Genomic DNA, 15,097 nt, shown 5'->3' on the forward strand with positions numbered 1-15,097 from the left:
ACCCTCCAACCTTTTAACCAATTCTGACACCCAGCTGTCCTTCCCAATAGCACTCTCTGCTAGGTTCAATAATTCATTGCAATTGTTGCACAGAACTCACAGTTCTCATGATTATGGGATTTATTAGGGAAATAACAGGTTAAAATTCAGGATCAAAACCAACTCAAGGTACAGTTCTTCAATTGGGACAGCTTCTCAACCATGTATGCTTCTCTTTGGCCTCAGCCTCTTCCCTGGTCCAGTAAGTGTTATAAAGCTCTTTTAGCCCTGAAGCTAGGTGCGCAGAGAGGCACTCCACTCCACCAGCAAGCATCCTGCCTGAGAGCACTCAGCTTGCTCATTCTGTGGGCCAGGAAGCCCACTGCTCTGTCCCATTCTGGTCTCATGTTCTGCTGATGCCTTGTCTCTAACATCTCTCTCCACCTCAGCAAAGTGTTAGAGCTCTCTCTTTCTTTCCTGGATCAAGGAAGTTCAGCACAGGGATCTTGTGTCCGAAGGACGATGCCCCTTTTGGGTCTTGTTTCTTGACAGTATTAAGATCTCCCTTTCCTCTGGGATGGCTCATTTTAAGCCTAGCAAGATGACAAAACTGACCATCCCCACATTAGGGTTCCTTACAAGGACTTCTATTCCCCACCCCCACGAGGGTATCATGTTCCTTATTTACATTATTAGCAAGCTATCTAATCCCCTTGGTGGGCCACAGCATCTCACATTTGCATAGTTCCACCCAGTCATCTGGTGAAAGTCACAAGGACCGTGGCTAAACGCCTATTAAGTAATTCACTGTACCACAACAGTATAAGGAGCTCTGGTAGCATAGTGGCTAAGGCACTTGACTGCTCACCAGATGGCTGGCGGTTCAAACCCATCAGCCACTCCTCGGAAGGAAGGTTGGGCAATCCTACTTCCATAGTGATACTGCCTCGGAAACCCAAGGAGGGGTCCCTATGAGTCAGGGCTGACTGGACGGCACATAACAACAACAACAACAGTATAGCAACAACAACAACAGTATAGCCGAAAGTCCCACTCACGTCCTGGACCTTATGCCCTTGGCTGTCCCCTCCCCACTACGGCTGCCTCTCCCTTGATTCCTACTGTATCACATAGGCAGGGGAGCCATGGACAGCTTTCAGGGGGGAATGAATGCTGCCCTGGCCTAAAATAGCTTGCATTTATCAAGCACTTAGTCCACCAGACTCTACTAAGCATGTCTTGCCTCTTGTGGTGGTTATTACCTCCATTTTACAGATAAGGAAACAGACTAAACGGAGATTGTAATGTGTTGCAAGTCACACAGCTATTTGGTGATGGAGCTAAAGTCAGAGCCCAGGTAGTCTGACCCATGTGCAGACTCTATCACTGCACAGTGCTCCACCACCACTGGGCCACACAGAGGGAAGGAAGGATGGGGAGCATGGTGGATAGACCAGTAAGGCTGAATTGATAGGACTTTATGTAAGTCATCAGAGAAAGAGCATTAGAGACCTGTCTATGTGAATCAGCTAGTTCTGGGGCCCTTCTCTGGGTCCAGGCGCCCTGTTGGATGAGCTGGAGATCAGGAGCCAAGGCATCCTCCTGATGGAGTCCGGAGTCCCTCTTTGTATAATCTGTGCCCAAGCTCTCGCCTCCCTAGCATTGTGTGAAGATATCATCTCTCTCCCAAGATAACAGGGCCACCTCAGCCCTCCCCCTGTGGCTATTCTGGGCTGCTCTCTGATGCCCCTCTCTTCCTCTAGCCCCTGCTCAAGCCTTTGCTGGGAGTAGCTGGGTGGGGAAAGCCGGCTTAGTTACATAACCCTGTGGCTGGGACCCCAGAAGCAGGCCAGAGAGCAGGTGTTCAGCCCTTCCCTCACCACCAACAGTGACAACCTGTGGCTGGAGCAGGCCATGGGCAAGCCCACCATGGAGGCAGCCACAGCTTGGGAGGTGGCCCTGGGAACTACACTGATGCTGAAAGGAGCCAGCCCAGCTGATGCTGAAGGACCCCAGGCTCCACCTCAACAGGGGGTCAGCAGCCCTATTCCTCAGCTCCTGTTCCCTACAGAAGGTGACCCATGGCAGTTGGTGGGGCTGGGGGGACTACATGGAGGGGTTTGGAGAGGGTGTGCCTACCACTGTGACTACACTCATTAGGTGTTTGCAGAGCTAAATGTCTTTATGGGACTGGTACTTTGAATAGGGTTCATTCATTGGTGCCCCCCAACCCCTTCCTTGATGGATTCTTACTTGCTGCTAAAGTGTCTTTTCTGGGTTTTTACTTTTTAGCTGAGAGGTCAATGAATGGTGTTTGTGGCACTTTACAGTGGCTAAAAAAGATCTGTTTATATTTTCATCTTTAAAAAAGTATCTGTCACTGGGAGGCTCTGACTTAATGATGGCCAGTCAGGAAGGGAATGAGGGGAGACGGTGGCCATCTAGATGAGGAGAAGGGGGAAAGTAAAAGCTTGTATCCCCTGGGAGGCCGAGTGTCATACAGCTCAGTGACACCCTGCATCTTCCTTGGCAGTGCCAGAGCACCAGGACCTACCCCAGCACCCCAGGGTCTCCCATGGGACATCCCAGCCTCTCAGAATCTGAGCTCCCTGGGAGGGGAGCCCTTCTGAGAGAAGCATTTCCCTCCATGACAATTGCCATGAGCCTCCCAGGAAAAAGGCATTCTCCGGCTAGGAGGCAGTGATTTTCCTTCCAACACCAAGCTCCCCTGCCAGCAGCCCTGCAACCCACCCCCCAGCTGCCCCTGCCTGAGACCCTCTGTAGCTAACAGAGTTGTGTGATGCTCACCCGCAAGGACTCTGGAAGCCAAACACAGGTATGTCTCCCACTGCTCCTGGCTCAGCAAACTGGACATGGGACACAGAAGCCAGGTGCCCCTTTTCATGGAGAAAGAGATGAATGAGAAAATGTGCTTCTCTCTTGCCCTACGTGATAACCAACAGAAGCAGCCACAGGGCTGTATTAAGTGTCTAAGAGAGTGACCTGCACAAAGCCCCTACTTTTGGTACCTTGAAGTCTAAATACAGAAGATCCAAAGACCACAAATGAGAAACCCATGGAATCCCAGGGCAGAGAGAGGTGGTGGAGAAAAGATACAGATCTCAGCTCAATTCCCAGTGCTGCCTCAAGCAGCTATGTGACCCTTAGACTAGGCAATCAACTGCTCAGCTTCAATTTCCTCTGCAAAATCATGATGAATAATACCTGCATGGTTAGCAACATCATTAGGAGCTCTGATGGCACAGTGCCTAAGACATTTGACTGCTAACCAGAATGTTGGCAGCTCGAACTCATCAGCTGCTCCGTGGAAGGAAGATGGGGCAATCTACTTCAGTAAAGATTTACCACCTTGGAAACCCAATGGGGGCTTGCTATGGGTTGGAATTGACTCGATGGCAGTGTGTGGTTTTTTGAGCAACATCATTGAAAAGATTGCTGAGATTATCCAAAATACCTAGGAAGAGGCCACACCAAGATATGAATAGATAATAAAATATTTCCAAGTCAGAAGTGAAGACTAGGAGTTCTACCTCCAAATAGGGTCAGGCAGGAGCAGTTCCTTCCCTCCACACACACACACTGACCCCCACCCCTTATCATTCTAATGGAAAAGATCAGGCTTTCAGAAGCTGTTTGAATGTCAAGGTCAGAAAGCTGGCTGAACTTGCCCCAATGAAGAAGGGTGGAAGGAGAGAAGTATTTGTGAACAAATCAAGCTGAGGTGCATGAGACAGAAAACCTTCCTACACAGACCAGGGAGTTAGGGGCAGTGGGAGAATGAAAGTTCAAGGCTGCTGAATCCCCAACTTTCTCCACTGGCCCCACAAAATCCTGGGGGAGGACCTCATCCCACCTACACTTCTCTCCAGCTGCAGAAGCTGTGGGCAGTTAGCTCCTGACGGTCCCTGGCCATAGTCCCACAAGTACAGCCTAAAGACCCCTGTCCCTGTGAGGAGCAGCTCCATGCATTGCAGGTTTCAGGGCCACCAGCACCAGTGGACACTGGTAATCAGGACATCATTTTAAGCTTTGCAGAGTGTATTTGCATCTGTTACTTGTTTGGAAGAAGAAGTCATGAGTTCAAATCTTACCTCTGTCCTATGACCCTAGACAAGTCAGTCCACCTTGCTGGGCCTCCATTTTTCTCATCTGTAGATTAAGGGGTTGGACTAAATCAACGACTTTTACCTTTTGATGCATAAGGACCCCTGAGAAAATCTCAGGAAAACTGAGGACTTTTGCCTCAGGAAAAATGCAGGTGAAATTCATGGAGTTCTCAGAGTCCCTGAAGTCCACCCAAAGATCCTTTAGGATGCCGTGACCTCCCTGAAATGGAAGAGGGAGGCACATCTGCTGATTTCATTATAATTGCTCCACTGAGCACCCTCTTTAATCTGAACTGTTCTGTCTTCAAGCATGAGAAGCAAAATTCCATGCCTGGGAGCAGGCTCCCTCTTCCCCTCCTTTTCTCCCTCTCTCCTTCCTTCTATAAATGTTTATTTTGTGCCTATTATGTCCTAGCCATAGGAGCTCTGGTGGCATAGTGCCTAAGGCATTTGACTGCTAACTAGAAGGCTGGCGGTTCAAACCCACCAGCCACTCCTCGGAAGTAAGATGGGGCAATCTACTTCTGTAGAGATACCGCCTCAGAAACCCAAGGAGGGGTTGCTATGAGTTGGGGTCCAACTCGATGGCACATAACAACAGCCACTGTTTTAGGTGCCAGGAATACAGAAATGAACAAAATAAGCAAAATTAATGAGGCCTTATAGAAGTTACATTCCGGTGGAGGGAGACAGACAATAAATAATAAGTAAAATATATAACGTTGTTGTTGTAATACACCGTTGAGTTGACTTCAACTCATAGTGACCCCTCCCTGGGTTGCTGAGGCAGTATCACTACGGAAGTAGATTGCCCAACTTTCCTTCCGAGGAGTGGTTGGTGGATTTGAACCACCAGTCTTCTGGTTAGCAGTCAAATGCCTTAGGCACTACACCACCAGAGCTGTAATAGATGACAATAAATGCTACAAAGAGAAATAAAGCAAAGAAGAGGGATAGGAAATTCTGGAGGTGAGAAGTGCAGTTTTTAATAGTATATTCAGTGAACGCCTCACTGCTGTGTGCTGTCAAATGGGTTTCAACTCATGGCGACCCTATATGAAAGAGTAGAACGGCCTCATAGGGTTTCCTATGCTGTAATCGTTACAGGAGCAGATCACCAGGTCTTTCTCCCTCAGAGCAACTAGTGAGTTCCAACCATTGACCTTTCTGTTAGCAGCTGAGCTCTTAACCATTGTGTCTAACAATATCTGAGCAACAACTTAACAGAAGTGAGAGCACAAGGTCTGCAGATGTCTAGGGGGAAGTGCAGATGGCACAGGGAATGCAGGGCCTAAAGCAGGAGTGTGCCTTGTCGGTTGGCACTGCTGTGGCTGCAGCCAAGGGAAGGGAGAAGGCCGTCAGGGAGGTATCAGGGCCATCGGGAAGACTTTGGTTGGACTCTGAGCCAGGTGGGAAGCCAGTGCAGGGTTCTGAGTAAGGACCGATGGATCAGACATAGCTTTAAGGATTTTCTTGTTGCTGTTTTAAGAATAGACTCCAGGAAGACCTTAGACAACAAGATCATCAACTAAGAATGAGGATGAGGGAGGAAGTGAAGAGGTTTGAGAAGAAGAAGAAGAAGAAGGTGTTCAGTAGTCACGCAGAAGAATGCAAGAGTAAGTGAACTAGGGAAGTCTAGTATAACTGCCAGGTCCATTTGGAGTTATGGTCCCTGTTAGTGGCCATCAATTTAGAGTCAACTTTCTGTCGGTAGTTGCTGTTGAGTCAGCTCTGACTCACAGAGACCTCATGTATAACACAATGAAGCGTTGTCGGATCCTGCACCATCCTGCTGTGTTTGAGCCCATTGTTGCAGGAGTTCTGTGTTTTTCCCCAGGCACATTCGGCTGCACAGATGCAGGCACTGAATGGGTGAAAAGTATTTATCCAGGGTTGGGTTTTTCTGGGAGGCTGCAATGATGTGAAAGAGGATCAAGGGATTGGCTGGTTAACATCCCTTCTGGCACCTGACAGGGAGAAAGACCTTGGGCTTTAGGGAATGCCATGCTCTGGTAGCATAGTGCCTAAGGCACTTGACTGCTAACCAGAAGGCTGGTGGTTCAAACCCACCAGCCACTCCTTGGAAGGAAGGTTGGACAATCCTACTTCCGTAGTGATACTGCCTCAGAAACCCAAGGAGGGGTCGCTATGAGTCGGGGCCAACTCCACGGCAAATAACAACAACGATAACAACAACATGCTTCCCCAAGGTCAGTACAATTAACACGTCTCTCTGACTGTGGACGTGTGAAATCACATGCACCAAATGAGCCCTGGTATTAACATTCTTAGCAAAGGGTCAGATTGCTGTTTGTTGAAACCAACAAGAAGGCCTGGACCTGGTTGGGAAACTGGAACACTTGCTGTCAAACACTTCTCTGCAGCCTTCAGCACTCTGTCAGCTGCTTTAGCCTCAAGCCCATCCTCTGCTCTCCCACTGGGGAGCCTGGAAGCCTACTGAGAACAGAGGTCTCACACGAACCCTCAGAGAGATGGAACATTCTAGTTTTTCTCCTATCAATTTATCATCTTGTAAGAGAATTCCCTTACGTCCCTGGGTGGCACAAATGGTTTATTTTTTACTATTAACCAAAAAGTAGGCAGTTTGACCCTCTCCGCAGCACTGCAAAAGAGAGGCCTGGTGATCTGCTTCTGTAAGAAAGACAGTCAAGGGAACCATAGGGAGCAGTTCTACTGTGTAACATAAAGGGTTGCGGGTGAGTGAGAATCAGCATCAATGGGGATGAGTTGTTTGTTGTTGTCTTTTAAGGGAATCTCACTTACAAGCAGATAGCTGTCAAGGGAGCCCAGGAAGGATGAAACCACCACCTTAGCCATCAGTTTTTCTCCTCTGCCTCTCAGCCCCAGCTGGGGTCTCTTGTGGATCTCAAGAGTCATTCCACCTCCCAACTCTCCCACCTCAGCTTATGTTCCACATAACTCCACTTCTTTAATTTTTCTCTTTAGATCAAGTAAAAGAATGTTAATGCTTTCCAAAGTATTTTTCAGAGAAACAAAAGAAAAACTAAGTGGAAACAGATATATACATCAACATGCATCTATCTATATCCAGTTTCCTACCTGAGGTGTGAGCAGAATAGGGCCCAGTTGGCCCATCTTTCAGGCGTGAAGGCCTGGCTTCCTTTCCTAGTCTCAATCCTTTTCAGTCCTTGAGTGTCTCCCTCTCCCTTCCCATCTTTGCCTTGCCCTTCCGAAGCAGAGTCCTGATCGTGGAGCCCAGTCCTAACCAGGTAGGTAAATTGATAGGTGCATCAGGCTCAGATAGAGGATGAATCCTTTGCTAGTTGGAAGGCAAGAGTCTTGGGAGCTAGGCACAACTTCACAACCAGCCTTGAGATCTTGGGTAAATCAGTTTTCATCTCTCAACCCCTTTTCTTCCAACCTTCTCATTGATCTGGGTACTTATCAAGGTCCTTCATAACTGTAATGTTTTTGTAGGCAGAATGAAGGGTGGCTAGCCTGCCTTCTCCCCAGCCCTCTTCCCAGCAAATATAAAAGGTTATTTCCTCAGCCACCAAATAGCAAAACCCAGCCCAACAAGTTGAAGTTTAGACCCTCATTCCCAATTACCACCCTCTTAAAAAAATTAAAAAAAAACCTTAAGTAATAAGAGATTGTTGTCAACCCCTTGGTTATTTGCCAAGATGGTCACAGAGGAGAAACACATAATACAAACACTTCTGTTCTTCAAGCTCTGCCCTCTCCCTGCAAAACCACACAAGGTGAAGACAGAGCTACCCAGAGCAGGGTAATTCAGCTGCTTGAGGCTACTACATTGTGATGTTCCAGTCGAGGCATCTGGCCCTGAGCAGCACAGGGAGGGAGCAGCCCAGGGGTGCTTTATCACTTATTCCTGCTTGCACTGAGCAGGAAAAATGGAAATTAGATAAATATACAGTAAATAGAAAATGTGCACTGTAGATTTGTATTTGTATTTGTTAACAAAGGACAAATACTCTTGAGATTGTGATGGGGGGTAAGTGACTGTGGGAGTGAACTGCCTGATCTCTAGACAATGATCCACAAATCAAGATGTAGGAAGGACATGGTAGAACTTCATCTAATTTATTTTAATTTCACTATTTAAATTTTTGAGTTATATGACATACATATTTAAACAGCCCAGTTTATAAGTAAGCATACCTATATGTGGCGGAAAACTCAGGAAATATCTATGGGTAAATGACTTCTGATGACAATTACCTGGAGTTGAGCCAAACTTCACAGAGATTAAGGACACAGTCCTCCACTATGCCCTCACATCAGACACCAGCCACAAGCTTGAAGGTCCCTGAGCTACCCTCATTTCTGACAAGCTGGCTACAGATTTAGGGATTCCTGGTGGCACAGTAGCTTAGTGCTGAGTTTCTAACCAAAATGTTGGTAGTTTGAATCCATCAGCCATTCTGTGGGAGAAAGACTTGACAATCTGCTTCCATAAAGATTACAGCTTGGAAACCCCACGGGGCAGTTCTACTCTGTCCTGTAGGGTCACTATGAGTTGGAATTGACTCCATGGCAATGAGGATTTTTTTTTTTTTTTTTTTTAACTACTCCTCATGTTCAATTATTTACCAGAATGGCCCAAAGAACTCAGGAAAGCATTATACCTTCGATTACAGTTTTACTGTAGCAAAAGGATACAAATCGGAATCAGCCAAAGGGATAGACAAAAGGTCTTTGAGAGTCCCCCCAAAAAAACCAAGTCTCCATTGTCCTCAGGAACACATGACCCTACTGTCACATCAGTGTGTGACAATACACTGAACCTTGCCACCCAGGGAAACGCCTTCAAGCCTTGGCTTTTTATGGAGGCATGATTGATTGAATCATTGGGCACATTACTGAACTTAAGTCCTTCCCAAAGATTGATATCACTGACAGCATATCAGTGATTAGTGTTTCTCTCAAGCCCTGCCCTCATCCTGAGTCATCTCATTATTGTAAACTTGGGAAAATAGGCTACCTTCCAGGAATTGGAGGGGAAAAAAAGCCAGAATAAATTGTTTATTACATAGCATGTTATCAAACTGTGTAAAGTATGTAAAAAAAAAAGTGTTGAATCTTCTATCAAGCAGTTGTGCTATTTGCCACAGAAGTGTGTCAAGTGTAGATTTTTCACAATTGCTTGATATGAGCTCTGGAAGTGTAGTGAGTAAGGCATTTGGGTGCTTGCTAACCAGAGGGTCAATGGTTCAAACCCACGTGACAGCAGGGAGATGAGGTAATCCACTTCTGTAAAGATTTACAGTATTGGAAATCCAGTGGGAGTCCCTATGAGCCAGAATTGACTTGATGACAGTGTATTTAGATTAATTTTTGGATTTGGTATGAGTTGTGAGTGGAGGGGAGATGGTGGGAACTGACGTACAGTCACAGTCTACTTCAGACAATAGCAGCAAAGATTGTCTCTTAGAGACAGGAAGAGATAGGATCTCTGAGAAAACCAGAAAATCTTAGCCAGAGCCCCAGAGGAACCCAGGTAGGATATTTGCAATTTCCAGGTCAAGGCAGCCTGACTATCTTGAGAGAAAAGAAATTACAACTAGTCATTCTCCAAACCCTATACTCAGCACTTTCTCAAGCTTCTCCTGTCTTCATTCTGGAAGACAATAAACTTGATCTAGTCTTGCTTTTCTCTGATAGTTAAAGGAAAGTGAGAAGTGGACCTACTTTTTGCTAGATTTTGTTTGAAAATGTGATTCTCCACAAACTGGATGAACACTACAGTGGTGCCCTGAAGCAGGCCTGAGGAAGGGACTACAGACATTCATTTCCCTCGATGTTGACATGATGATGTCAGTGTTGTCCTAGTAGGTGGGCTGTTAGAGTCAAGGGTGTTGACTCTGCCATGCAGAAAGCCTTCTGCTTATGGTACATACACACAATGGAATTCTATGCAACGCTAAAGAATAATGTAGAATCTGCAAAACACTGCATAACGTGGATGAACTTGGAGGACATTATGCTGAGTGAAATAAGTCAATCACAAAAGGACAAATATTGTATTAGCCTGTTACTGTAAAAGTCAAGGAAAGGTTTATCTATGGAAGGAAATTTTCTTTGTTGGTTACCAGGAGTGGGAGGGTAGGGTAAGAAACACTGTTAGATAGCTAGAGGTAAGTATTGATTTGGGTTAAGAGAAGGGCAATGTACCAAATGTGAGTGATCAATGTGGTGGCATTGAGGAAGAGAAAGACATAGAGAGGTACATGAGAGGTACAAACAACAAAGATGAACTCTTTTGCACATACAGTACTGCGTTGTCAGTGAAGGCAAACATGGGTATATGGGTGGATAGATGGGTGGACAGGCTGAATGATTAGGTATGTCTATGAAATGGGGAGTGTATCCAAGAACATGTACAGGGTTGGCAGACAATGGTCCTATAAATTTATGTGAATGATCAGAATTCCCAGGTGTATAGTAGAGCTGACAAGGGGCAAGGTTATGGTCACTGCTTGGTCACAGCCAGCTACCTAGAGGGACCGAGTAGTTGAACCTGTGGGCTTGGGACCATAGTTGCAGGGAACATCAAGCTCAATTGGCATAACATACTATACAAAATATTGTTCCACCTCCTACTTTGGCGAGTAGCAACTGGGGTCTTAAAAGCTAGCAAGCTGCCATCTAGATGCAACAATGGGTCTGTCCTCGTCCAGAGCAAAGAAGAATGAAGAAAACCAAAATTCATGGAAACAATCAGTCCTAGTGACTGGTACACCATCCTATCTGCAGCCTATACGACTAGAGACTAGAAGAACTAGATGGTGCCCAGCTACCAATGTCAACCACTTGGAAGGGGATCTATGTAGGAGATCCTGAATAGAAAGGGAGCACAATGTGGACAAAACTCAAAATCATTTGGAGAAAAAAAAAAGGGTGTGGGGGACCAGGTTTGTTGGTCCAATAGAGCCTGGTGGAACCACTGAAACTATGGCCCCTAGCTGCCCTTCAGGTCTGGAATTGAATGCACACCCATGGTTTCCAGCCAAATAAAAGACAGGCATAGGAGTTGAACATTTACCTGAGGTAGATACACTCCTTGGAGGGAACAATCATGGGAGAAAGAAGGGCTGCTTATGCACTGGGAGACAGCTCAGGGAGCAGGAGGGAATGGAGGGATGGACACAGGGAAGAGGTAATTGTCGGGAGGAAGTGGGAGGGGAGCTGTTGCGTTGTGGTAAATTATAGTCAATGTCATGAGACAAAGTGTATGTGAACTGCTGTATGGAAAGTGAATTTGCTCTGTAAATCTTTACCCAAATCACAATTTAAAAAAAAAAAAGAAGAAGAAGAAAAGAAAGAAAAGGAAAAGAAAGCATTCTGCTGGAATCTGGCCCTGGGTGGGGGGTAGGACCAACACTTGGGAGATGGATTAATGTGGAAAGTGGCATTGATAAAAGAAGCATGACGAAAGACAAATGTAGAAAAGAAGAGAACACACAGACCACACTGACTGGATGACTGGACTGGTCTGTGCACTATAAAATATGTATATATATATATATATATATATATCTGTTGATAAAAAGCCACTAGTTGAGAGTTATAAATGAAAAGAAATGAACATCAGGTTTGCAGTCCAGTGATCTTACTTCCCATTCTCTTAGGAGAGGGACTAATTTGCTGAGAAATGCCTGGGTCAGTTCCACAGCAGGATGCAGTATCTACCTTAGAACTCTCCTCTTCCTACCAGGGGAGGCTCACTATGGCCTGTTCTCTCTCTCTCTCAGAGCTTCCCAAGATCTGGCTACCTCGGCCCTGAGGCAGACCTACATCTGCAAGGTTGGGGACACAGTGAACCTACTAATCCCATTCCAGGTGATAACTCTGGGCCCATGGTGTGACCAGGTTGCAACTTTTGATTTGGAAAAAAATACCAAGAGTCCTGCTAGCAGTAGGGCAGTTATCATGGCCTTGAATGGAAATCTGAGGCCAAATGACTTCCATTCTGCACTCCTGAGGGTGGGTTTACATTGGGTAGGGTTTGCCCCATGTGATGAGGTAGGTGCTCATCTTTGCTCTTCAGCCAGCAGAGATCTGGGAACTCTCTGTTTGGAAGGCTCTTGGGATTTGGGGGATAGTCAGTTGGTCTCACTTGTCCCAGGTGTCTACGACCTAAACTCCCAGAGGGTGGTGCACTTAAAATCATCCCCTTTCCCATGACCCTTAAGCTGTTACTTTAAGTAGGAAGTCCCCTGGGAGGATCCACCGACCTCTAACTCAAGGAATAGACAGCTATAAGTCAAGTCATCATGTGCACCTGGGGTGGATCTGACCCATACCGAATAGGGAGGGTCAAGAGGCCTCTTGGGGCTGCTCATGGCCTTATCTCCACTTCACAGGGAAAGCCCAAATCTCAAGCCACCTGGACACATGATGGGTGTGCCTTGCACACCCATCGTGTGAGTGTGTGGAATGGGGAGAAGGACTCCGTTCTCTTCATCTGAGAAGCCCAACGAACTGACTAGGGCCACTACCAGCCGAGTGTGCACCTGGGCAGGCTGGAAGCCACTGCCACCTTTGACATCCTAGTGATCGGTATGGTGGGGGGAGTGGGAGTTTAGGATGGTCCTAAAGGGCTTCCTCTAGAGGCTGAAGAGAAGGCATGTCAGAGAGATGGGGAAGCTCGGGTAACTTCCCCACATTGAGTTTGGGATAGAGCAGTGGATGATGGGGCTGATAGCTACAGGAAATACACTGTCGTGAGCAGAGAAGGGGGCATGGAGTACTCTGGAAGTAATTTCAGTGCATATGGGTGATTCCATGCCCACTGCTATGGCTTTGCCATTTCAGAGAGGCCAGGCCCTCCACACAGTATCAAGTTGGTAGATGTTTGGGGCTTCAGTGCTACCCTGGAGTGGACACCTCCCCAAGACACAGGCAATACAGCACTCCTGGGATACACAGTGCAGAAGGCTGACACAAAATCTGGGGTAAGGCCCTGCCAGGAAAGAGGGAGGAATAGGACATTCTGGAGTGGGGCTCTGGGAACTCACGGGGTGAGCTGAGGTAGACTGAGTACACAAATCGGGTATCTCAGTTATGGCATCTTCTTGGGACCCCACAGCTGTGGTTCACAGTACTGGAGCATTATCACTGCACCAGCTACACTGTCTCCGGTCTCATCATAGGCCAACTCCTGTGTATTTCATGTCTTTGCCAAAAACCAGTGTGGGCTCAGTGAGACAGCCCCAGTCACTTCTGACCTGGCCCACATCCAGAAAGCAGATAAGGCATGGAGAACCCAAGCTGGGAAAAGTCAAGGATGAAGAGTTGAAGAGGGACAAGGATCTCAGACACTACTCCATCTTCATCCCCTCAGCTACTATTTGCAAGATTGAGGGGTTTGCCCAGAGAGATTTCTCCAAAGCCCCAAAGTTTACCCAACCTCTGGCAGACTGCACCACAGTGACTGGCTATGACACCCAGCTCTTCTGCTGCGTCCGTGCCTCTCCCAAGGTGAACAGGGAGTTGTGGGAGGCTGTGCTGCTCCGCTTCCTATTCTTGTCCCAACTGCAGCTATGGCTCAGGGCATTCCATCAGACCCTCTGCTACCATCACTATCATCTGCCTCTTCAATGGCAAATTACCAGTTTTCTTTTCTTCATGTTTTATGTCTTATACACAAAGATTCACTTAATGACCTGCTGGCAGTCAGACATGAGTTTCAAGTTGTCTTTCTGGAAGGGGTAATGGAGTCCCAGTGGTTTTTCCTTACTTACTTACCCCTCATCTGATCAAGAACATGTATATGCAAGCTGTCTAGAGTTCAGCCTTTGGCCCCAAACCTGAAGAAGGCTCTGGCTATTTACAATCAGTCGCTATACTCCAAATATGGCATAAAACACCATTAACAACCTTTATCAAGTGCCTTTTGTGTTATGAATTTAGAGCCAGACTATGTGGGAATAACATCTCAGAAAGAGAATATTAATAAGTCCACTCTAGAAACTACTCTCTGGCCCAAAGGGACAGGAATGGTTTACAAGCCAATTGTGGGAATAGAATACGAGGGACTCACAATGTATATGTAAAAAACAGGAAATTCCTACATCCAGTGCTTATGTTCCATGAAGGGGTTGCTTGTGCAAGATGGAACAGCAGGAGGGGCTTGAAGGAGATGAAGTTTTAGGTGCTGGAGTTTCAACCCAGAGAAGGACTTGGGGGGTTGATGAGGATACTGGAAGGAGAACCTCTTCCCAGAACATAAGGGATGGCAGAATCTTCCTGAATCTTCCTGAAGGCCAAGACTTCCTCTCGCTCTCTTTGCCATGCACTCTTAAAGCATCCTACTCCTACTGCTCCCCTTGCTGGTCTGTCTCCAAGCCTTGTGGGCAAACTACCAGGTGCTGAACACAGGGAGTGGGGAGTTGTGGGGGTCTGTGCTGTACTGCTTCCTGCTTTTGTCCTAACTGTAGCTAAGGCTTAAGACTTCTTGCTGCCCCCTCCTTTTCATATTCTAGTCCAAGATCATCTGGCTGAAGAACAAGATGGATATCCAAGGCAATCCCAAGTACAGAGCCCTCACTTACCTGGGAATCTGCTCCCTAGAAATCCACAAGCCTGGTCCCTTTGATGGGAGCATCTCTACTTGCAAGGCCATTAATGCCCTGGGAGAGGCCTCTGTGGACTGTGAGTGGATGTGAAAGGTAAGGGCAAGAAGAGAATTAGTGCCATAGGGTGCCAGTCATCCCCTCACTCCACAGTGGAAAAGTCTGGTGGCAAAGACCCAAGTTTAGATAGAAAAAGGCTTGGCTGGCTTCCCACTTCAGGGCTGCTCATGACTGTCATCATCAGAACATGTTTAGGAGCCATTTTTATTACCTTCTAACTTATTTCTCCTCATCACAATCCTATAGTGTAAGAAGGCAAGAATAGTCATTTCCATTTTGCAAAGGAAAGACATGAAGCACAGTGTGATGGTTATGTTGTGTGTCAACTTGGCTGGGCCTGGTTGAGTAGCT

At 46.7% G+C, this 15,097-nt stretch overlaps 1 protein-coding gene across 1 annotated transcript; it reads left to right on the forward strand.

Moving 5' to 3' along the window:
- The first annotated feature begins 1,908 nt into the window (after positions 1-1,908).
- On the forward strand, positions 1,909-14,779 carry MYBPHL (myosin binding protein H like). Its single transcript, XM_007950497.1, is given in 9 exon segments — positions 1,909-2,053; positions 11,864-11,887; positions 11,890-11,951; positions 12,476-12,671; positions 12,927-13,066; positions 13,201-13,266; positions 13,268-13,381; positions 13,476-13,592; positions 14,597-14,779. Coding segments are annotated over 9 exon segments (1,047 nt in total).
- The last annotated feature ends 318 nt before the right edge of the window (positions 14,780-15,097 follow it).

This window comes from Orycteropus afer, unplaced genomic scaffold (assembly GCF_000298275.1).
Source record: "Orycteropus afer afer isolate SDZICR_OR568_19922 unplaced genomic scaffold, OryAfe1.0 scaffold00010, whole genome shotgun sequence".
Taxonomy (NCBI): Eukaryota; Metazoa; Chordata; class Mammalia; order Tubulidentata; family Orycteropodidae; genus Orycteropus; species Orycteropus afer.